The sequence below is a fragment of the Idiotropiscis lumnitzeri genome, chromosome 4, assembly GCF_059441095.1.
Source record: "Idiotropiscis lumnitzeri isolate Australia: NSW breed Sydney's pygmy pipehorse chromosome 4, RoL_Ilum_1.0, whole genome shotgun sequence".
Taxonomy (NCBI): Eukaryota; Metazoa; Chordata; class Actinopteri; order Syngnathiformes; family Syngnathidae; genus Idiotropiscis; species Idiotropiscis lumnitzeri.
The window spans coordinates 22,595,516-22,620,589 of NC_142394.1; the positions used below are offsets into that span (position 1 = coordinate 22,595,516).

The 25,074-nt window shown below is 40.2% G+C and overlaps 1 protein-coding gene and 1 long non-coding RNA gene across 5 annotated transcripts in view; one reads left to right on the top strand and one right to left on the bottom strand.

Moving 5' to 3' along the window:
- Positions 1 to 8,374: 8,374 nt before the first annotated feature.
- On the top strand, positions 8,375 to 14,757 carry LOC148338596 (uncharacterized). Its single transcript, XR_015842962.1, has 3 exons — positions 8,375 to 8,563; positions 8,634 to 8,724; positions 13,653 to 14,757. It is a non-coding gene; the product is annotated as an uncharacterized LOC148338596 (long non-coding RNA).
- A 1,955-nt stretch (positions 14,758 to 16,712) lies between these two features.
- fgf13a (fibroblast growth factor 13a) overlaps positions 16,713 to 25,074 on the bottom strand; it is an 82,970-nt gene continuing 74,608 nt past the window's right edge. For all 4 annotated transcript variants that reach the window (XM_088293090.1, XM_088293092.1, XM_088293093.1 and 1 more), the window contains 2 exons: positions 21,470 to 21,668; positions 16,713 to 18,650 (listed from right to left, as the gene is read on the bottom strand). In XM_088293090.1, the coding sequence (XP_088149216.1) occupies positions 18,514 to 18,650; positions 21,470 to 21,668 (336 nt within the window). In that variant the 3' untranslated portion in view covers positions 16,713 to 18,513. The remainder of the gene's footprint in view (positions 18,651 to 21,469; positions 21,669 to 25,074) is intronic.

Sequence of the window (25,074 nt, forward strand, 5' to 3'; positions counted from 1 at the left end):
GGGACGTGGCTGAAACGGACGCAATTTGGAATCTGGCACGAGTCGCCCCTCGCCCCAATAAATAAGAACTTGAGGCTGCATGAAAAAATAGGTTTGGGGCATTTTGTATGTATGAATGTATTTAATATATTTATACATTATAAACAAGATGTGGTCATTTCCTCCTGGCCACATTTGAACTAAAAAAGGACACGGTGATGTGACAAGATATTGCACCGTGTTTGCTCATATCAAGTAGATTAGAATTCTTTCTTGGATTTTCCTAGTCATATTACAATTTCCTTTTTATTGCCGTTGCTATGCCGCAGCTTCTGTAATCCTTTGACCGAATTGCTCGCTTTCAGTATTATGCCAAGAACAACAACAAAAAATCATTTTATGGCCAATTACTGAAGATGATTTATAGCTTTGTAGGAAACACATAAAGTGATGGATTGCATGCTGTATCCTTGGGATTGAATCAATGCAATGAGTTTGAATATTGTAATCAAAGCGCATTGCACTCGCTCCAGACAAGTAAGAAGGACTTCTAAAAGCTCCTAATAGCTTCGTGATCGCATGTTCCCATTTCGGAGCTTGACTTTCTGCTTTGGCCTGAAGCCAGAGGCAAGACTTTCAACATTTGGCCTCCTCCATCGTTGTCATTAGCAGGGTGATTTGTTTTGGATCCAGCCTCCGCAGTGTTAATAATACATTTTCATCCCTCTTGTTCTTTGGGGCTTTTATTTGTCTGTGGATGATACACAAGATATTAATTGCCGCAGTGGCATCAAGGCAGCAGTTAAATGATGCGTTTGTGAGACCTGTAACAGTGGTGGCAAACAAAGTACAAACAGTTCTCGCTGTCCTTAATTCGATTGTATTTAATTTTCCCGCATCATTTTAGTTGTACTCTCCACTTTTCCGCACTGTACTTCCTACTCTTAATTTTGTCCAAATGAGTTGAAAAAAATTTTGATGATATAAAAGGACTTCAATAGTAATAATTGTTAGCCTAAAAACAACCAGCTTTTGGTGTCTAATTTATTAAATTATACATTTGGGTATGTATGTTTTAGTGTTTATCATGAGCGACCTCAAAATATTACCAGCTGGGTGATTTTTTTTTTTTTTTTTTTTGCTGCCAAGCAAGCAAAAATTTTAATTACAAGCGCTCGGTTTTGACAGTGAGCTCAACTCACGTGATTGTCAAACTAAACGTAAAATAAAGTTAATTAGTTTTTGTGTTTTTAAAGGAACCAAACGGATTTGCCTAATTAAGAGTCAGTTGCCTTAAATTGGTATTCCATCGATTATTCTGTGTTTCTTTGCTTAAATGTTATTGCTTTAACACTTTTCCCAATTCTTCTTTTTTAACCAATTCTTGTATTTAATGGGGCTGAAATCAGAAGATTTGGATTAAAGAAATGATTATGATAAGACGCAATCGATTAAGTTGTCGATGAATCGATTAATTTTTACACCGCTAGTAAAAATTAATTTTTAGACTTCTACTCAACTTAAAATCAGACCATGTACTTTTATTTCATTAAATGAGTCGAATCAGAACTTTTACCTGTTTTTCTACATGCGTAAAAGAACTTCTTAACAACCATGTGTGAGTACTTTTGCTTCCTCTGTCACGCCTCATTTTTATTTATTTTTTTTAGCGAGTTTATGATCAGGGGTGATGTTCACTCTCTAATGTTGATTAATTAGCAGCGATGAGCAAACAACATCTCCGCAGCGCAGTCATCCACAGGAGGTCAACTGAGGCCAACATGAAGAAAGCTGTTGCTCCGTTTGCGGCGGCTTCACATTCAGTCACGCTGCTCATTCCTCTTCTCGCTCGGCCCACTCTTTACAGCGTGCACCGTGACCCCCGCAGGACTGTGCAATAAAGACACGCGAACCATTTGGCACGGCGCAGGCCTGCCCTCTAATTGGAAACAGTGCCATCTTGCCGGACCTTAATTACAGTTGCCGTGGTAACCGCACAAAGAGAAATGATTCAATGTTCGACTCGTGACAGATTTGTGGAATAGTAATGAGCAAGCGCTATTCATTTCCAAAAACAACTACTGGCTTTGCCGCCATATGCGATCATCACTTCACGTTATCTGCCTCAACCAAAGAGATGAGACGTTTTTTGTGTGTGTGTGTGTGTTTGTAAGCAATCTGTAAGTCAGTTTTCTATTTCTTACTGCCAGGCTAAGTTTAGATTTGTCTTGGGCAGGGTGAGAGCAGGTCTGCAAAGTTGCTGAAGTTCACAGTCGTGGGTTCTGTGAGGCGCTGGTTTTGCCTTCAGCTGCCTCCGTCTCTCGTCTTTTACTGGAGAAGAACACTATGCGATGCTCGCGTGCACGGACGTGTGCACATGCAGCAATAGCAGAAAATCCAAACGAGGATTTTGAAGTGTAAAAATATAAAAAAAAATTAAAAAAAAGTGATGCATACAAAAAGACATACAGTCGCATGTTAAGCTACTTTCTGATTTCTGTCATTTTCGATGGTGAGGCGGTGAGGAATCTCAAAAGCTCTGAGGCATATCAGTCCTTACACGTTAATAAAGTGAATAAATTAAACTTCCATTAACCCCACTATTTCCTACTGCATTGTAACCACATCACATATTTGCTAAAAAAAAACAGAACAAAGCAACAATATTAATGCAAATTAATATGAATTTATTGAATAATTAAAAAAAAAATTAGTTTTGAAATCAGATCCCATTGAAAACCATTTGGTCAAATATTACATTTGTCTTTAAAACGGGAAATCTATAGCAAAAAATGCTTGCAATATCTCGAGATTGTTTAAAATGAAGCCAATTTGCAATTTGACTATTTTAGTAAGCAGGCCACATAAAATGATGAGGTGGGCCAGATCTGACCCCCGGGCCTTGAGTTTGATACCTGCGGTCTTGTCAAATGAAGATTTTCCGACTAATCCTTCTGTGATCTTCATCCCCCGGTTAGGTACTGGCAACTGTACCGATTATCCCTGGTAACGCTTTCACCCTGCAATTGACCCTGATTTAACCTCCTGATTGCCAACCCCCTTCACAGGTTAAGAGGTGTAAATGACGGATGGACTCACGACACAATGGCCCTTTGTTCATTGTAATCTGCCACATAAAAAAAGGCTCAAAGCATGATAAAGCCCCATGAATTCCCCACAGAGCAGCCTGCTTTCGAAGCGTGTGTGTGCCGTCTCGTGGGTAATGACGAGGAAGGATGTGACACATGTAGGCGAGGGACAGTTGCCTGTGTGTTCTTGGAAACCTGCGTTGCTCCATCTGCTGCTGTTCGCCAACCAGCTGCCAGCCGGACCCAGCAACACCAGCGATGACTACTGTGCTGCCATGGCAACCGGCTGCTTTCCGCGGGCCACCCAGAGTGACTGACCGGCTCCTCCATCTTCTCATTGTAAAATTATGTCAAGGAGGTTTTTTTTTTTCTTCTGAGATGTACAGTGAATCCTTCCCGCCTCTCCAGTTCATGAGCTGCGTGGCAAACATTGTACAATACTGTGCAATGCGGTGGACTATATTTGCATAAATCATACATATCCTGTCAGTACAGAGTAGAACTGTGAATGCATCGCTCACACTTACTAATGTTAAAAAAAAAAAAAAACTTTTACCAATGGTAGTTGTCCTAGAATGTTCATTGGAAATTTCCCCATTGTGCGACTAATAAAGGCCATCTTTATTTTATTTTATTTCATTTTTTTTAAATTTTTTTTTTATTTCATTTTTTTTATTTACAATTTTTTATTTAAATTTATTTATTTATTCATCGGTGCTGTCAGAGCTCTTGGCAACATGAAACTAAATCTGTGCTATATCAAATCAGCAATATGGAACATAATCAATGACTAATATACATAAAACAATAACCTGATAGTATCCCTTTGGGATTTTTTTCAAACCGCAATCCAAAGCTTTTATAGTGAAATACTAGGTACTTATTCTGTGATGTGGACAGAGTAAAACAGACATTTACTATTACAGACGGGAGAATGCTCAGACATGATTAATAAATCCACGATTCGAACGCTGCTTCCATTAGCACAACTCACATGAACCAGATTAAGTTGCCTTTAATGAGGCATATTTGAAAACAAGAGGCAAGCAATTCCGGCTTCAAAGGCTCGTTAATTGACGTGAATGAAAAGGCACTATGTGCTGTAATGGTGGATATTTGTTTTGTGGTAATCACTCATCACAGGTAATAACAACTGGCGAGCAAAAAAAAAAAGAAAAAAAAAAAGACATTACAACCACTCACACATTGACAGGAACACTTGATAACACGTTTATCAGTGATGTCACAGTGTGTTGTCTCACAACAGATGCGAGCACTGCTGTTACTTTGCTGACTACAGCCAATATTAAAAATAAATAAATAACACACACACACAAGCCAACATGCAGCCGCAGCAGCATTTCACTGTCAAAAGTGTGACTCAGACTTGAGTTGTGCTCGTAAACAGAGAACGGGAGCAAAATAAACTTGAGCAAACACAAGAAATAGCAGAATGACAACCAAACACATCTTTACAAAATAAATGAACGTCATCAAAAACAAACGATATGGCTTGTGCGTAAAGATTGGGTGAGCAGAATTGTTGCTTACAGAAAAAACAATAATGCAATTCTAAAAAGAGAAAAAATGAGAACAGAAGCCCGTGGATGAGAATAATTAGGCGAGCAGGGCAAACGCACCGAGATAGGGTTAGCTAAAGTTAGCATGCGTCACTCCATGCGTTTTCTAGAGTCCTTGTCCGCCTTAGTTGTTGTTTAGCTAGTCAAACACGAATAAGGCTTTAGGTTAAGTGTGCATTCAACTGAGACAACAAAGAGACAATGAAATTAATTTTTGAAAAAAAAATCCATAACATGATTGCTAATGTGTTGACATAGCTAACAAACACAAAATAAAGATGCTAAGTGCGTGGCTAATATGGTAACAAATGTAGTGACACCGATTACAATTTGCTTATTAATTTGCTGCTTGAAATTTAGTGGAGACGTTTTTAGTTGTATTCTTAATGCTTCTTGTCACTGTAACATCAGACTTAATCGTGAATTGATGCTTAAAACGTGTGACTTGCTTCTGACTTGCGCATATGCGAGTCAATAAGTGGCGCGCGGTTGCTGCCTGCCGCTAATGTTGGGCACCTCGTTACGTCCCCCAAAGACAAAAAACAATTTAATTTTGGTAGTAAAATACTGACGCTGACAAGTGATTTTTTTTTTTTTTATAACTAATTAATCACAAAAAATTGTTGCAGAAAAAGCAAAAAACATTTTAGGTTAATCTCCAGAGTTAGCGCTTTACTTTTGACTGCCCTATAAAATACATTAAAAAAAAACAAAGAACTGTATGGATATTTTTATTTTTAGATGAGCAGAATAAATGCAGCGGGTCACGATGAGTGAAGTTGTTTCCTTCATCTCTGTTGTCTGTTTTTGAAACACAAAATCTAATCTGGTGCGCACATTTCTTTCCCCCTTGATTCTTGTTAAAGTTTAATATGCGCAGGAAGTGTCTCTGCAATGCAAAAGATAAGACAGAACTGGGTCGCGACATTACAGTCGACCGTCCGCAGCTTCTCCTTAGACGTCTATGCGACGCTCAACCTTTAGGTTGATATCGAGCGATCCCAAACACATCATGACATTAGAATTATCCCATGTTGCCAAACATTATGGTCCATCATAATAGATAAACATTTCAGCTGTCAAATAGTTTCCTGGCACGGTGGACGACGGGTTAGCCTCACAATGCAGAGGTCGTGGGTTTGATTCCGGCCCCAGCCTTCCTGTGTGGGTTTTCTCCGGGTACTCCGGTTTCCTCCCACATTCCAAAAACAAGCATGGCAGGTTGATTGCGCTTAGGTACGAGTGTGAGTGTGGATGCTTGTTCGTCTTCGTGTGCCCTGCGATTGGCCGGCAACTAGTTCAGGGTGTCCCCCGCCTACTGCCCGAAAGCTGGGATAGGCTCCAGCGACCCTTGCGGAGAAGCAGCACGGATAATGGATGAAATAGTTTCCTTGAATACAGTCTTAGATTTACCACTCGTGTCAGCTGCTGGCTCCACATCACTTAGAGATCTTCGATGGATATCGACATTGCGGCCCATTGGAGCCCCGTGCCTCAGCCCTTGATGGGGCTCGAAGCCAAGCGCACTCTCTCACCGCAATTCCCACTATGAACGTGTGTGCGTATCGGCAGCAAAAGATTAGCCAGGGAGGCAAAAGTGTACTCAAACGAAAGCAGTTTCCACAACAGCGCAGTCGCACGGAGATATAAAGACGATCGGAGGCTCATCGCCGGGGGCGAAGAGAAGGTGAACAATGGAAAGCGCGTTGTAGATGAAAACGAGAGATAGCAGAGCAGAGGGCCGCCGGGGAAGTGAGAAGCAGTGTGTAATTGTGCGGAAGAGCAAGGCAGGAGCGGCGTGATTGAGGGATACGGAGTGAGGAAGCTTGCAGATGCTGGGGGAAAAAAAAGCTAGAGCTGGAAAAAATTCAAGATATTCGGCGAAGTGGTGTTTTGATGCAAAATGAAATGATGAGGCGCAAACCACTGAGGTGGGCGCCATACCAGGCAATTATTTCTTCAAAGCAAAATACAATTTCAGCGAGTCGGTAGAAGCAGTATTGTGCATTTACAGAATTGACTCATTTTAAAGTTAAGTGGCTTCGAATTGACATATTTGGTTTATTATGAACTATATGACAGACATTTCGAATAAAAATATTTTCGTCATCAAAAAGTGTATTAGTAAATATCCATCCAGGCACTTTCCATAGTGCTTGTTAGGTCATTGCTGGTAAACACAACATTTATTCACGAGCCATGTCTGGCAACAACAACCACCTCATTGCGACCACTCTGAGGGCATACAACCACAACATCTAAAATTTAGAACTGAAGCATGTCTTCAACAAACAGGAAGCCAACTTTCAACAATTTGTCCTCTGTGTCCAGACTCCGATGATAACTTTAAAACCACTGGGCAAAAAACAATACAGGTTTAGTGAATGGAAACTGGCTAATTTGAAATTCATCAAGTAAAAGTACTTAGTTACTAATGATATAAAGTAATCCAGTGTTCAAGTAATTAATTACTTTTAAAATCAAGTAATTGCACCAAGTACATTAGTTATTTTTAAAATCACATAATTCCAGAAATTAAGTTAATTACTTTTATAATAAAGTATATCCAGTATTCAAATCGCTTACTTTAAAAATCAAGTAATTCCAAGTAAATTAGCTACTTTTGTAATCGAGTAAAAGTACTTAGTTACTTTTGTACTCGAGTACAAGTACTTACTTACTTTTGTACTCGAGTACAAGTACTTACTTACTTTTGTAATTGAGTAAAATTACTTAGTTACTTTTGAAATAAAGTAATCCAGTATCCAAGTAAAGTTGCTTAGTTACTTGATTTTAAAATCAAGTAATCCAATATTCAAGAAAAATAATTGAATTTCTTTTAAAATCAAGTAATTCCAAGTAAATTAGCTACTTTTGTAATCGAGTAAAAGTACTTAGTTACTTTTGTAAACGAGTACAAGTACTTAGTTACTTTTGAAATAAAGTAATCCAGTATTCAAGTAAAGTTGCTTAGTTACTTGATTTTAAAATCAAGTAATCCAATATTCAAGAAAAATAATTTAATTTCTTTTAAAATTACGTAATTCCTGAAAATAAGTAATTACTTTAAAAATAAAGTAAATCAATTTTTTAAAATAGAGCTATCCTAGTAATCATGTACTTAGTTTATTTAAAATCAAGTAATTCCTGTAATCAAATTGGTTACTTTTATAATCAAGTAAAAGTACCTAGTTACTTTTGTAATTGAGTAAAATCACTAAGTTACTTTTGAAATAAAGTAATCCAGTATTCAAGTAAAGTTACTTAATTACTTGATTTTAAAATCAAGTAATCCAATATTCAAGAAAAATAATTGAATTTCTTTTAAAATCAAGTAATTCCTGTAATCAAATTGTTTACTTCTGTAATCAAGTAAAAGTACTTGGTTACTTTTGTAATTGAGTAAAGGTTTTGCTGTTTAGTAGGTTCATTTGGATTTGCAACTACCTGTCTGACTACCATATCCAATGTTGCACTGCTAGTCACACCTGCTTCAATAAAATCCAGCGCCCACCCCTGGCTTCATCACATACTGTCAAATTACGACGATGAATCAACGTTAAGACTGGAGTACAATAAAACTGTGGCATCACTACTTTCAACCTTTACAATTTGCCACAATTTGGATTCTTTGAGAATTGACGCAGATACAATGCAGGTGGAGATCATTTCCCCGGAGGTGATTAAAAAACATCCTACTTCCTGTTCCAGAAGAGATGAGCTGCGGGCGTGAGCGGCAACGGCTGCGCAACTGGAGGCAAACTGTTTTCCCCCACGTCGACTTCCACCTTAAAGCTGTCTGCTACACTCCGGCACAGCGGGAGGGCAGAAAGCATTCACGCTGCCGAGGCTTGATAAATAATTGATCCGGCCGCTGCTTGCCTGTCTTATTGCTTTCCATGCAAGCTGACAGAGGTGAGTGCCGCTTGTCTACTGCCAAACCCCCCCCTCCAGTTACGTAAGCACTTGACCTCATCCACCGCAGAGAGGCGAGAGTTGGGATTCCCTCCTGCTCACCGGGAACAGATGGAAGAGAGCTGCGATGGGAGCAGCGTGCTGCATTAGGAGGAAAACAGGTGATGAAAAGCCAACTCATAGCCTGGGCCTAAAAATGTGAGAATGGCAAAAAAAAAATTAAATAAAAATACAAGCGTGTAGGGGTTGAGTGAGTGTGTGTTGACGTTGCAGTCTGCTAGGTAGGATGAGATGAAATAGCGGGCTAAGGAAACGAGTGGTTCCTCCTGCCCGGAGGGAGCCGCTTTGGCTGTGCGGAAAGCGTTGATTGCATGAAGCAATTCCAGTTGGAAGCAACAAAACACGAGCGTTTTGAAGTGTCGTTCTGTTGCATAATGATGCCTGCTTCGACGCCTCAAAGTTTTGTTCTGGTTTTTTTTTTGTTTTTTTTTTAATTCTCGTGTGACAGCATGGATTGGTGTTCTGTTACTAGCGTTTATCGAAGTGATCGATGATCTTTAAATGAAAATGTACGACGTAAAGTTATTTGTCAAGTATATTAAATTACAAAATGAGTCTCAAAGGGCTTCACAGTTCACTAATATTAAAATAAAAAAATAAAAAAAACTTGATTTAAACTCCACAATGAGACCAGGAAAAACAATGAAATCGATTTAGTGGAAGATGAAAATAAAAAATCTTTAAGAAGATATTACAGAATGTCTCAGCTGTAATGGATGCCAAGTACGCAACATTCATCACATGTGATGCTGTACAATATTACAGTCGTTAAAACAGCATCGGGGTGGGGGGGAAGAGGCAGCAAGAAAGGCCAAAATGCAGATGTCAGTGGATATGTCAGGGCAAGAGACTTCTAAATGTGAGAGGGTAGAAATAAGAATCTAAAAGGTTTGGGGAAACATAAGTTTTTCCTCCCAATAAAGAAAATATCACATGAATCAGAATTCAAGTTGTTAATATTGCAAAAACAATGTGTTCCTTTTAAAAAGAATTGAATTTGTAATTGACAGCACCAACGGACGGGCGTTTTCATGTTGTCTGGTGTGACCATAAATAAACCTTTGAACCGTTACAGTCTTCTTTTGATGGACTCCAGAAAAACATGCGTCTGATCTCTCGCTCTGTGATATCACAGTATCAAAGTCTTTGTGATCCGAGGACTTTTGTTTGAAACTCACGTGGCAAAAGTGACACGGATGCTCTCAATGGAGCATCACTCACAGAAAGCCTACAAAGCAGCCGATTTATCCGATTTTTGCTATCACCCGCGCTTAGAATAAGCTTGATTTAAAAGGGGGACATGACAGAAATTAGACTTAAGCGTTGGACGACAAAGAGTTGAAAGGTCGGCAGGCCGGTGCATCAGTTAGTCAGTCAATCTAAAGAGGAAGAGCTTTAAGCTGTTTGCCTCTGACATTTAATAATCCTTCAGGGATGCATGCATCATTGATATCGCAGACAGACTCTCGCTCGGCAGACTTTTACCTCCATTGGCCACAGTAGGATGGCCTCCTGTTTATTATTTGCACGGCTTAATTAGTTCATGCAAAAATCAAACAACGACTTTCTGGCGGTGGAAGCACAATTAATGGAAATGTGCAGCACTTGATGCTAAGCTCTTGTAAAGAATGAAGAAATCATTTGGAAGATGCATACAGTGCAATGCATGCACAGTATATTTTCCTCATATTAATATGCATCCAACCCTTCAGGGAAATATTTTTAGAATTACTATAAAACTGAAGAAAAAAAAACTGAATACAATTAATACTAGTGAACATGCCCTTCATGTTTGCCTTTGTCAATTCATATTAAACATGAGCTTTTGGATTTCATTTTAAATGTATTTGCTTTGCTGTACATTAAAAGGGAGGTAAACAGTCGTTTGGAGAATGCAGTTTACTTTGTTATGCAATCCTGAGTGACCTTTTATTCCGCAGCTTGCACTCGACAAATACAACATACGTGTTAAAAAAAAATAATAAATAAAGCTAATGCCGAAACTAATTCAAACCTAAAAGCTAGTATTTTAATTAGTAAAAACTAACTGAATTGAGAAAAAAAAGTCCAAATTAGCACCTGTGCCTCACCATTTTGAGTTTCAAGTTGGAATCTCCACTTTGGCCCTCCACGGTAAACTGTTTACACACAAACTACCGTCAGAGTTTGGGGGTCACTTGGAAATTTCCAAAAATACATTTTCTTTTAACAGCAGAATTATTTTCTTCCAATGAACTTAAAATTAAAGTAATCAGAAATACAATGCTGACATTATGTAAAGTTCTTTTCTTTTAAAATGTCTCACTCCCAAACATTCGTTGACTCAATGTACTGTATTTGACAGCGGCTTTTATTTGTCTCAACTGCATGATGCACCCAATTTGCGGCAGAGCGCCATTTAGAGCGACTACCTCGATTTCAGGAAATTACGGTCTACCTTCATATCCGTGCACTAAAAAAAAAAAAGAATGATTGTCAGATTTCGTCTCAGATAACATCGTTCCTTTTATTAATTCCCATCCTCTCTTACAAATAACAATTCAATCGTCTACTCCGCCCATCAGAGATCTCCGTTAAAGAGAGCCCATGGAATTTATTTCAATGCTCTTCTTGTTTAAACGGGTTTCAATTCTGAGAGAATGGCTCGGAGGTCTGCAGTACCGTCTTTTTTGGTAATGACGGTAATTTCATGCGTTGAACTCTTGACTGGCAGGTGGAAAATTACTTTCTGTAAAACAAATCTCCGGTGACAATTTGGGGGGGGATGACCCCCCCCCCCGGCTCCCAACGTTAAGGTCTTTAGTTAAAGAACAGTTATCATGAACCTTAACATTTATTACGAAGTGCACCCAAGGCCAAGAAGTCATCAATTCGACATCGTAATCATTCATGAGAGATGGTGAGTTTACCGCGTACAAAGATGCGACACGTCTGCGTTGTCAATGACGAAGCTTCATGAGCTATGTCATGTTTTGTGAATTATAGCATCCTCCTCATCTGATACATGACACAGCCGCAATTTCAGGGAGCGACTAAAAACAGATTGCAATTTTTGTTCGCATGACAATGATGTTTTTGAGCCTGGTTGAATAGATGATGGAGTTTAATTTGAAAGAAAGAGGATGGTTGTGGAGAGAGGCGAGCGGAATGGCAAGAAGCAGATGGAGGCTGTTCTTGTGCATCAGTGCTGCTGTTTTGGTTAGCAACAGAGTTGTACTCTTTTGCCATTTAATATTTGAGCAGGAAATGGATAAAGTGAGGTTGAATGAATAAAAGTAAATAAATATTTACTTTCTTAAAGGGAAAGGGTGGCATTTAAGGTAGGGGTGCATTTTTTTCAAGTGATTTACAATATGCTGGGCATCTAATAGAGGCATGGCTGCAATTTGTATTCATATTAATATTTAAATTATTTTTAATTAATTGATTGAAATAAAACACGCAACGTGTGATTGAAGGCCAGACAGTGAATTTTCACACATGATGTGGTAGGGCTGGGCAATAAACCGAAAATTTACCGTTACCGAAATGTGTTACAATGACCGACATCATTTTGCCCATGACGGTAAATTCGGTGTTTAAAAAAAAAAAGAAAAGAAAAAGTCTCTTCTGTCTGCGGCAATGTTCATGCCCCTTTAAGACGGCTACAACGCGTCTAGTCACGTGACTCCACCCATCTGAACCCTAGTTGTAAACCCTACCCTAGTTGGACACCATAACCCTAACCCTTCTTGGAAACCCTAACCCTAGTTGGAAACCCTAACTCTAGTTGGAAACCCTAACCCTAGTTGGAAACCCTAACCCTATTTGGAAACCCGAACCCTAGTTGAAAACCCTAACCATAATTGGAAACCCTAAACCTAGTTGGAAACCCTAACAACATGGATCCCTGTTTGAGCCTGACTGTGCATTACATAGACGACAAGTGGCGACTGCGCACCAGAGTACTCGAGACGGCCCATTTTCCCGATTATTCACACTTGTTTATTTGGCATGTATTGACATTTTTTTTTCATTTTATTTAGCATTTTTGTATTTGGCATTATTTATATTTATATGTTTACACGAGACTACACCAATCTAGGGCTTTCCTCAAGGCATTACAGCATCTTGGCGCAATCTATTTGCAGAAAAAGATTTTACGAGAGGTACCCTTTCTCTCCTGTTCTTTGTGACATTGTGCAAGTCATGCAAAGCAAGCTACTTGGAATGTTTATACAAAGGATTTTTGTACTTTTATTTTTCATTGAAAGTAATGTGTACCAGTTGGTCAATAAAAAAAAGCAGTTAATATGCATTTCCTGCATTTATTTTGATTTTGGTCCTCAGGGGGAATTTATCGTGCATTTATCGTTATTGAGGTAAAATTGCCCAATTTATCGCAATATTGATTTTAGGTCATATCGCCCAGCCCTATGATGTGGTATGCTTTGGATCAGGAGCTGTTCCATATCATGGGCTATCCTATCCGTCGACTATAAATTGTATAAATGAATGCATTCTTCACAAAATTACTTCAAGACACACTAAAGATTTTGCTGAATGTGTCGTATCATTAAAGCGAATTCATCTCGCCGCCAGAAGGGATGAAGGTTTCAAGCTGTGCCAAATTTCGAATGATAGTTACCAATACAATCAACATATTTAAGGGCAAAGTACCTCTGAGAAGTACAGAAACTCATATCGATGTATTTATTCAATTTTTAATAGAGAGCAAATAAAAAATAACAATAGATGCATTAATTTTATGTTCTTTTAGAATGCTGGGTGTGAAGTATTATGCTAAAGGTGGTGACGATCCATTGACGTGTCAAAGAACTAACTTCGAACTCTGTTGTACTTAACGGGAAGTCGGACATTAAAGTACGCAAGATTATTCAGCAGTGTTGCTTCTTGTTCATTGAAACCTTTCCCCTTGATCGCATTACAGACTGCTTAAGAGAAGACGGCAACCAAGTTATACGTTGCTAAATAGCGAAGATGTGTGTCAGAACCTTTTTATTTGTAGCTGCTTTTTCTTCGTTTTTAGGTGGCGACTCAACTGTGTCCGGATGAAAGTGGCAGACGACAGTTTGGGGGGGAGAAAGCTGCCGCAGAGAGAAGTAGAGTGGGCGCTTGTTCACATCCCCGTGTTTGAACCAGACAGACTCTGTAATGAATTGGACTGTCGCCGCCTAATGAATGGAGTCTCGAGACGGGCAAAAGGAAATGAAGGGAGTAGGGAGATGTCAAACGACATGAACGATGAAGTAGCTCATATCAGGGCCAATATTACAGCAGCCTATTAGTTCTCCTGTCTCTGCTGGCGATGGGCGTAATGAGGCAGTCTCCAAAGACCAAATTGATGCCTCCACTGTCTGCAACCCTCTGAGGAGGAGGAGGGACTACCATGTGGATGTGCAAGGGCCAAATCTACCAGCTGTGTTTTCACTCATTTATTATTGCCTCCGACACAGAGGTGATGTTGGCCCCGCCATCTATTTGTGTGTCAGCAAAAAAAATCATCTTTAATTTTTCCGCAAAACTTTTTCAACATGTGTGGTTTTGTTCCACAGAAGAAGAGAGAAAATATTGTAATATGGATCCAGGATTTTTCATTTTTGTTGAAAAATAATTCCCAAACTGAGCATAATTTCAATTGTTACTTTTGAAAAACCCTGTAAAGTGAGATTGCCGATTTGTTTCGAAGTACATGAGGCATGTTGGAAGATAATTGCTGAATAATTGCGAACTTACGATTCCCGTTTTAAACTGGTTTTCATTATTTGAGTTTTCCTGATAAATGGGGGTGGCGAAACCGATGATACACTTGGGCGTCCAGCTTGAGTCACTCAATCCGGCTGTATATGAACTTTCGTGCCTTTGTTCGCATCCGCGGTTATGCGGTGCCATTATGATGTGCAGTTAGTGTGCCTAAATGCAACTTCCCTCCTTCAAAGCGCCTCGTTGTTGGCTGCGAGTACATACACATCACGGAGAGAAAGACAGAAAAGCAGGAATCCAATGTATTTATTTTTAGGTCTGACTAGATGATTTTAAATAAAAGTGAACACAAGCATTACAACAATATATACGTCTTTGAAAAACCACAGTATTTAGAAAATAAAACGTGAACAAGGTTTACTCATTTAATAATTTTCAATTTTGGCGGGCCGGATTAAAACGTTTAACGGGCCGTGTGTGGCCGGCGGGCCGTAGTTTGCTCACCCCTGCTTTCGGCTGATATGTTTTCATGTCTCAAACATGTAGTTATGTCTAGACATTGGAAAGACGAAATAGCGTCCATTTTTCAGGTGGTAATAGTGGTATTTGATTGACAGCGTAAACCACTAGCCTACCATTACAAATTCAGCAATTCTTTTCAATGTCCTTTTAAATATTAACATAACGGTAACAGACGGAATGTCTTTTTCATGCTTTTGTGAAGATAGCAAAAAGCTCAGAATATTTTCAGTTGATTCTTTGCATTTTTTTTTTACAACCCTTTCTTTTTGCGGTCCATTTTGACAGCCTTTACCCTCATCATGGCTGACATTTAGAGTGGTCGTCCACCCGAGGAGACTCATCATGAACAAAACCCCCAATTAGTGAAAGTGCTACTCGCCGTGACACGACAGAGCGAGCTGAAGTTATTAACACAACCCGACCTCCTTTCTTTACATTTCCCATTCACATTTCGTTTTTTTTTTTTTTACCACGCCAAGTCATCTAATTGCCACGTTCAATCGTATCGCCCGTCTTATAAAATACACTTTTGAATAGCACTAAAGGGTATTTATTATAATACAAGGCAGTGAGCAATGCTGTTGCTTGGAGACATCATTGCAATGCGTTGGAAAAGGTTCGCTATCTTACCTTTAACAGCTCACAACGCAAGGTCAGGCTTTCACTTGGCTTTGAGGGAAAAATAAATACAACAATCGTTTCCAGGGTCACATAGACGCGAGTCAATTTACGTCACGTAATTTTCTGTTTTTTTTTTTTTTTTTTAACAGCCCTTGTTTAGGCTCCTTCGTGTGGAATCAATGTCGTGGGAAAAAAAGTCCTAAAGATCCAAAGAACAAGCAAAAGACGTGTACTGGACAGTTAATCTTTTACTGCTAGCTCTTGTGGGACTGCGCAAAATGCTAATGATCCAAGTTCTGTGCTAGTTCTGTGGCGGGCTTTACCACCAAATTTGGACTTCTGCGGACAGGCGACGTATTGTAGTCGACTTTACCATTCCAATATAATGGTTATAGCTATAGGTTGATTAATCGCCAATCACGGATAACCTGCTGAAATCAACAGCTGGTGTGTTTGTGCTGCTAATTAGCGATGGTGCCTGAAGCGTATGACAGAAGCAGAATCAGAATGCCCTTTGTTGTCATTATACTCAGCGTACAATGAGATTGGAGACCTCCCCTCTCCAGTGCAAAAATAAAATAATAAAATCAGAATAAATTTAAACAAAAAACAAAACGAGCGTTGAAAAGGTATACTGGGTGTCACATTATGTTGCAGTTATACAAGCCAAAGGTAGTTAAGTACGAGAGTGTATATATATATATATATATATATATATATATATATATTTAATAGTTAAATATTTTAATTAGTTAAAAAGTGGAATCACTTGACAGCACTATGATGTTATTCGACAACGATCACCACGCACGGATGGGCAAACTACGGCCCGGGGGCCACATGTGGCCCATTAGACGTTTTAATCCGGCCCGCCGAACTTGAAAAAAATTACATGAATAAACTGTGTTGATTTATTTTCGAAATACTGTGCTTTTTCAAAGACATATATATTGTTGTGATGCTTTTGTTCACCTTCATTTAAAATTAAATGTTTTTTTTTTTTCTCCGAAGAGGTGAGGTTACCAAAACACACCATCCATCTGCTTCGGGTCCGGCCCCTCTGTCAAATTTGAGTACCCATTGTGGCCCGCCAATCAAAAAATTTGCCCACCCCTGCCTTAGCATCAACTACCAAAAATCTCAAGTCATTTTCAGGACGAGTTTCAATTAAAGCTTCTGAATCAACACGGCCAAAAGGTAAAAACATCAGCAAAGGGAACCAAATAAAACACAATGACACATATTAAAATTATATCTTAATATAAACCTTTTATTCAGTGCATTTTTGTGTATACAACAAATAATAAACAACTGGAAGTCATGAGGCAGCATGGATGTCTGCCTGCATAATGTTGTTTAAGTTAATCCTGGTAGCTTGGAACATATGATCCAACGTGGGTTTAATTACATACAGCCTACATCATGCAGCTCTAGACCAGAAGTCCCCTGCGTTCTCCCATGCAACAGATAGAGTCACCTAATACAAACCACCTCGAGGGAACCGAGAACAGGAAGTCCCGCAAAAAGCATGTACCAGAAAGAAGTAATACGTAGCTTCAATGGACACAAAAAGGTCCTTTTTTTTTGTCTTTTTTTTTTTTGTACATCGATTTTGTACATGCCCTGTGCAAGAGAGGGAAGAAGTCAATTTATGAAGCCCGCCCCATTCATTTTTTTTTAAATTTTATTTTATACTTTTACAAATATGACATCCCTATAAAATGTTAAGCCACCTAAAAGTCCACAGTATTCTTTTTTTTTTGTTTTAAATATAGAAAATAGTATCACCACCACAAGTTACTCAAACATATAACGAGCATCCTGGGCAGCCATATTTCTACGGTCAGCCAGGAGAAGTTGACGAAAAAGGATGACGAGGGGGTGTAGTTATGACACGAGCACGGAGGAAACAAACCACGAGGACAAGAGACGGACGGACTTTGTGACGGAACAAGAAAGGGAACGGGTGGGGACACACCGGATGGTCGTTTCGTACCTCGGCCGTCGAGCGGATCCTCTCGAAAAAACATCGAACACTCCAGTGTGACTGACATCATCATTTTCCTTTGCCATGTTTGCACTAGTCCCACAAAATGTACATAGGAGGAGAGGGGGCGGGGTGTATCCAGCTTTGCCTTCATACTGGCTTTGTCGGCTTAAAGGGACACTCTTTCGTTCAGTCTTTGGTTGGCTGGAATCCTTTCAACGGTGTGACCAAACGACTGAACAAATGACGAGGGTGGGACGACAAGAGGGGACAAAAAAAAATAAAATAAAAAGAACAGTCGATAAAATAAATGAAACGTTCTTGGCTAATTGTGAAATTAGCAGAAAGAAGGGCAGCTGTGGCGTCTCTTAAAACGGAAACAAAGTTAAAAGCCTTCACGCGCGGACCTCACGTCAGGTCAGCTGAGCGCAGGCTTGGTTTCCCCATGCTAGAGAGCTCAGTCTCTGAGCATGTGCACTAGGACGCAAGGAGAGCTACTTGTCTGGCCGCGGGCCTCGGCTCACCGGCGGAACCGGGTCGGGCCGGGCCAGGGAGTTTATAGGCTTTGTATTCACAGAAGCATGGATGAGACAGAGATCAGGACTTGTACTGTACGCCTGCAGCCTCCATGACCCACACCTGGTTGCCCTGAATGCCCACTCGCTTGCCTGTCCCTGTCTGACGGACGCACAAGTGCTTGCAGTCTACATGAGCTCAGCAATGTTATTGTGCACAGACTAAGAAAATAAGAAAAAAAATGAGCTAAGTGGTGAGTAAATAGGTAATAAATTAGCCCCAAAGTGACTAGATTTGTGTTCAGAATGGTTAATGTGCCATGACGTCTTTCGATTAATGCTGTTGTTAAAGTGTTGGAAACCATGATAAATGTGTGCGTTTGCGTGTCTTTTTTTTTTTTTAAATTATAGTTATTGATGTTTCCTAGGTGTTAATGTGTGGTATGTTGCAGCAAGTGCTGAACCGCTTATACAAGAGAGGGTCTGCTTGGATTCACGCTCTGCTGGAGGTAAGGTTTCAAGGTGGATTCCGGCGGGCGGCGCTACGTCGACTCGTTCTGGCTCACAGCTTTGCCGCCGTTCAGCATCGCCGAGGCACTCCGACTCTTGGTGGGCGTGCCGCTACCCGAGCGGGAGAATTCCGTTAGGTCGTGGAGGGATGGCTCTCGGTACATTGCCACTGTGGAAAGGCGGAGATTGTGATCAGGAAATTATTCAAGGAGTCACCGCTATGATGTGTTGTCACAGAAATAAAGTAAGAAATGGTATGAAAAGTAGAGACTGCAGCAAAAATTGTTCTTGTGGAATTAGCAAAGACATTTGACTTTCTGTTTGTTGCGTTAGTGGAATATGAGTTAAGCAGCAAAAGCCGTCCGTTTTGAGCCATCTCAGGGGGCGGCCATTTTGTCACTTCGCTCGACTGAAAATGCGACGACCAGTCGTGGCTCGCCTGTTTCCTGAAGCTATGTCATAATTGGTCCTTATCTGAGCCCAAAGAATTTTCACGTCGACAAATGTGACAAAATGGCTGCCCCCTTGAGATCGCTAAATTCGGAGGAATTTTATTGCGTAACTTATATTCCGCAAACACAATATTAATCACAATGCCGTGTTTCAACGAGTGAACTGACATCTTAAGTGATAAACCCTACACTAAACAAAACCCTCCCCTTAAACTAAAACCAACTCTGGACAAAAACCTGAATCCAAAACCCCAAGATGACCATCTAACCCCCTTAACTCAACCTAAACAACTGGCTAGTAACATCTAAACAAATATGCCCACTGTGAGTCAGTTAAAGAATGAACTCACAGATGCTTTTCTTTGAAGCACTTTTAAAAAATATATCAATTCTCATGAAAACAAGTCGCTATGATTCATCGATTGAATCCTAACGTCTGTGTAGAAGCCAAAGCGATGAGCTCAGAGAGCGTCCTGCACGAGCTGACTGGCTGCAAAGTGCTGAATCAAGACGTCACAACAGATCAAGTTGGTGCTGCACTTAAAAACAAATCCTATATTCACAGCCCCGGCATTATAAATTCAGCACTTGCATGTGCTCTGCCTCTGCTGCGTGTGCAGCATTTGCCCAATTTGCATCTCAGCCGCCACTTGGAGACAAAAATCGCTGTAATCTAAGGTCCGCAGTATTTGGTTTCAGGATGTTGTCAACATCCTTCTAGCCTTGAATGCTATTTGATGTTCATCCCAAAGGGAGGCCACGGCGGAAACAGCAGACGCGCTCCTTCGCACACTTCACTTAGCCCAGCATTTTCGGGGGAGAGCAGCAATCCTGACAACACTTGTGTAAACGCATCACTCAATGTATGCTTTTCACCAAGAGGATACTGATGATGGCTACGCGTCTCGTTAGCGACACGCGGCTGTAACGATGGCCACTCAGCTCACCGCACAAGCAGCTATTCATTTCACGAGCATTCAGGTACGGAGCTGCATTAATATTAGGAACAGCTCTAAATATGTTTTTCTGCACTTCTAACACATAGTTTAACTTTTTAGAACTTCTTTCTGATGAGCATTGAAACACATTTGATTGTGCTGGTGTACCCCCAACATGATTGTTGTGATAAAAGACAAAATAATAGAAGCTGCACTCGCTTCATCCAGACACAGCCTCACATAAATGGAACCGAATGGAACGAAGAAGATGAGGCGGAGGAAGAGGACAATAGCTCGAGGGGATGCTGCCACCAACTTTTTTCTTAATTAATTGGTGCCCTGAAACAGCTTGGCCAATGAATCCTTATCAGCTCTTGCAACAAATTCTCTTGTTTTCCTCTTAGAGATGGAAACCAGCACAAATTATTATCAAGTATCAGGAATAATATTTTTATAATAGAAACAGATAAATATTAGCGTGTGCTGATGAAGATGGAAGACATTGTTTTCCTGAAGATTTAGCATTTCCTGCAAACGACACTTTACCCGCTTCCATGTGATCATCTCCCCTCAGTGTGTTCTTTTCCTCACATCGCTCTCCCTCAGCAAAAAGCAAGGCAATCATTGCGTGGCCATTGATCCTTAAGTGAATTTGAGACCCCCTCGACGGCCGGCTAAATGAAAGCGAAAGGCTATTACGGCCGTCTCGAGAAGCGCGTACATGGATTCCTAATGAGAGGCCGACCAAAAGAAACTGACCAAAGACGGCGGACGTGGAAGCAGCGCCACAAAATAATTTAACCACAAAACACCCACAAAGCGAGTAAAAGGTTTTCATATGTCAAAACAGGATGTCGTGTTAGATTTATGACTTACTGGTTGATTTAGGACCCCGGGTTAAAAGAAAAACAAAAACATTGATCTTTTGATGAATAGAGGTCATTACATCAGGATGGACGTATCCTTTTAGGATAAGCAGATTGTTAGCCTCTCAAACCATATAAATGGGGCATGTTGGTGCCAAGGAAGTACGTTGAGGTGAATTGAGGAGGTTCGTTTAGACAAAGGTAGCGCTTTACTGACATCTTGTTGCATCATGGTGTCGAGGAACTATGTTTAAGTTAGTTGAGGAGGTTCATTTTGTTAAAAGTAGTGCTTTGCCACCAACTTGTGGCATCTGGCTACCCAGGAGCGACATTGTGATTTTACTAACTTTTTTGGGACAAAATTAGTGCTTTGCTGCCATGTGGTGGCTTGTTGTACCAAGGAACTATCTCAAAGTGAAATGAAAAGATTTATTCAGACAAAGGTAGCATCTGGGTGCCAAGTAACTGTTGAAATGAGTTCATTTAGACAAAATTAGTGCTTTGTCAACATCTTATAGCACCCATGGGTAATTCTAAACCGTTTTAGGGTGATTTTTTTTATTTTTATTGGGATAAATGTATGTTTAGTATTTAGTTTGGTAGTTTCTTTGGCAAAACTGCTGTAACCACGGTAGCGCCTCCAAAATGGCCCTAAAGTATTACAACCAAATTTCTAATCTAATTTTCATTTATAACTGCGACACATGATGTCATACAAGAAGATTTTGTCACCTTTCAGAGGTTTTGGAAGGAAGTGGGCCGCCGGCTTGTTCTTCTTGACGTGGTTGCCCTTCATAATTTCTCCCTCCTTGTTCAGACCGAGGTACCAGCCCCTGCCTGACTGCTGCTGGCGGTATATCATGGAGGAGTACGTCACGTAGTAGTTCTCGAACACCGACTCCTTGAATTTGCATTCTGGCGTGAAGTGTTCCTGGAGGGGGGGGGAAGTGGTGCAATTTAACAGCCTGTCTGAGCACAAAAAGCCGAAAAGCAATCAATTGAGAGTGCAAAATTGTGCGACATCATACGATACACGGGACACATTTGCATTAAGGCTTTTGCCTGTTGACAATCTATCTTCATTGCTTTTACCGCGGAGAATAATACAGCACGGAACAGCGCAGATAACACAAATGACAGATACAGATGAGCATTAATAAAACATACAGAGGAGATAATGACCACATTCTTATTTTGCTCCGAGCTGTTAATTATGCATGGCTACTTCGTTATGATTCAGGCTCACTGAATTGCACATTCTGCAGCACAGGATCATTTATCTTCAGATGACATTTCCATGGATGTGATTTTTAACATGTAAATGTGCTCTTATTGGCATTATACATGAACAGTATATAAACTCTCCTTGGATTTAAAAGTGACTCGGGACAAAACGTTTCCCCCACAAAACTACAAGATACACTCTGATTAATTATTAGTTGAGGAAAACTTAGCACACGTGAAGTGAAAAAAAAGTAAAACTTCTTTGTAACAATAATTGTGAGAAAGAGATACAGTACATAATTGTTTTTTGATGGCCTTGCATAGCACAAGACAAAGAATAAAAAAAAAAAAAAATCAAATACTTGTCTAATCTGGTTTTAGCGTGCACTCTCGGGAGGAGAGACACTTTTGCGCAGTATGGCGCCCGCCAAAATCTAGCTCTGGAGTACCTTGCGGCAACAAAACTCTTTTTTTTTTTTTTTTGGGACTGATGCATTCGCCATGTTAGCGTTGCCAAGCTTCAGCACCAGTGGTATATTATTACACTCACAAAAACAGACTGCTTCATAATTTACAAGCAAGGGTAGTATAGAAGTCGCCCTATAGAGTGGATACGAACAACAATGTCATTGTGCTGCACCCTTGGAGGGCTTACGTGTCTAAAGGGTATTAATACACGGATGCTCACATCTGTGAATGTGCAAAATAAAGCATAAAACTGACCAATAATTAACAAATCATACATTCATCTGCGGTAAACTCAAATCATATCAAAAGATGTCGCAGTTGCAGCATTGGACAGTTCACGGCTGCTCGATCTGATTTTGATCCTGAATCTGATGAAGAATTGGGTTTTACGCTCAGGATAGGAAAATGAAGCTTTAAAGTTGCGTCATGAACCAGTTGGGTTGTTTTTTCTTGCCTCTGGATGGCACTATTGGGTTAAAGAAGAAATGGCAAGTGGGCGTCCTTTCAGGCCTATGTGCCGATAATTGAACAACTGGTTCACGAATCACCTTGAAGCCTCATTTTCAAATCCTTGGTTTACGCACCAAATCTTTGAAAAGTGATCACCTCTGTTCACATCCTATTTTTGGTTTGCAAACAGTCTTGGGTGTGCAGAGGGCTCAGGCGACAATAAAGACAAAAGTAACGAGAACTGTTCTGTGGTTGGAATGGATTAATTCCATTTTGACTCCTTTTAATAGGAAACATTACCTTGGTTTGAGAATATCGTTTTGGTTTGCGAACAGAGTGATGGAACGACTTACATTCGTAAACAGAAGTTCCACTGCATTTATAAATTCCATTCTTGTGGCAGAACGGAATTATAACCGGATATCGATCACGTAGAATTTTCAGATTTTAAAATATTAGAAGAGTCAATAGAAAGGTGACAACCTGGTTATTTTTTTTTTCTTTGACCTGTGATAGCAGCCTTTGCTTTCCAGAATTGCTTGGGTTGTTGTTGACTGATGTTATAGTTCCACTCCATGACGTGACATTCCTTAAAAACCCGACTGTACCCTTTCTCATCTCCATTCAACATCCCCTGATTCGCTCTCGGAGATGTTAGGCATCATCCATCCATCCATCTCTGTCACGCACGAGCTGAGGTTGGAAGCGCAGCAAAAGGGTGCTCAGCTCTCGAGCCAGTAGTGCCGCTCTATCGCTAGTAATTAGCTTATGTGGATTTGGCTGCTTCCTTTCACATGGCAAAAAAAAAAAAAAAAGGCGTCTACTGATAAACAGATCCATATCCAGGCCCGATTGGTGCCAAGACGAGCTGCTGGCAGGTTGGTTCGTTTTGGACCGGCTCTAAGGGTGAAACACTTGCTCCGACTGACACAAGGAGGGGCCAAAATGGCGGGGGATCCCCATTTTCTATTCCGAGAAGCACCGTGACAGACAGACATTGAAATTCGCTTGAACATAAGCCAGGAGAGTCGCCTTCAGCCGTCTTTTGTTCGCTGAGGCCAGTCTGCCAGTGGACGGAGGGGGAAAAAAAAATGTACAACAGTGCCAGATGGAGCAACGGCATATTATTTAAAGGAGGACAGGACGGTATATCCATCGTAGGAATATCAGCCAAGTACTTTCCCTCCCTCTTAGGTTTGTCTGCTTTGTTGAGATGGACTTTTAATGAGCCCATTACACCAACTAGATGCTTAAATAAAAAGTCTTGCCGGGCCGCAGCCAAATGATGAAATGTTGTTGAACTTGCATCAAGGCCAGGCAAATCACTTTATTTATCATGTAGATGAGCTGCATTGGACACATTAACAGCACTGTGTTACAGCGGTGCCTTGGGATAAGAGCATAATTTCAGTGACGATGCTTGTATCTCAAATATTTCCCCACTGAATTCAACATTCCATTAAAAATGTTTTTAATGAGAAAAATAGCAGTCTAGAATTTAGAATTTTATTAGGAAAAAGGTGGTCTTCGGATCAGTAGTCCAATTAGCTGTTCTTTGTAAAGGATAAAGAATATATGCCTCTGAATTTTTAAATGTTTCCCGCTTAAATGTGCTGCTTCCAAATATCCGTTGCCTGCATTTACTTAAACTGTAAATATACCACAAATCGCAATGCCTAAAACACTTTAATATCATTTCAAATTGAAATTCCAGCAGAGATTGCCAACAAATGGCTGAGAGAGCATTTAAAAGAAACGCAACAGAAGAACGTGTATGGGAAAATGCTCATGCATTTTCACTGAAAACTGAAAAAGTCAATTAATGTTTTTAGTTGTGCATTTTCAGTCTTTTCTGTCTTACTTGCTGTATTCTCATTGGTGGCAGCTGCAGCTTATTTCCCCCCTCTGCTCTAGCTTGTTGTCATCAACACCCGCCGGCATTTCTCAAATGTTGGCCACTGCAGGCGCACCAACATAGACTTACAGCATGAGTCACTCTAAGTCAATTACAATTTCTGTTTCTTTTGCATGGCCAGTGCTGCTCGAACACGCAATTAGCATTTCGCAGGAAACTGTTAAGTGGATGTCCTGGTCCTGTCAAGAAAACGCTATCAATTAAAATCCACTGTAAGGCACTCGTTATGTTGCCTTCTGGGGAATAATCACTGGCCAGTAATGTTTTCCAGATCCAATCA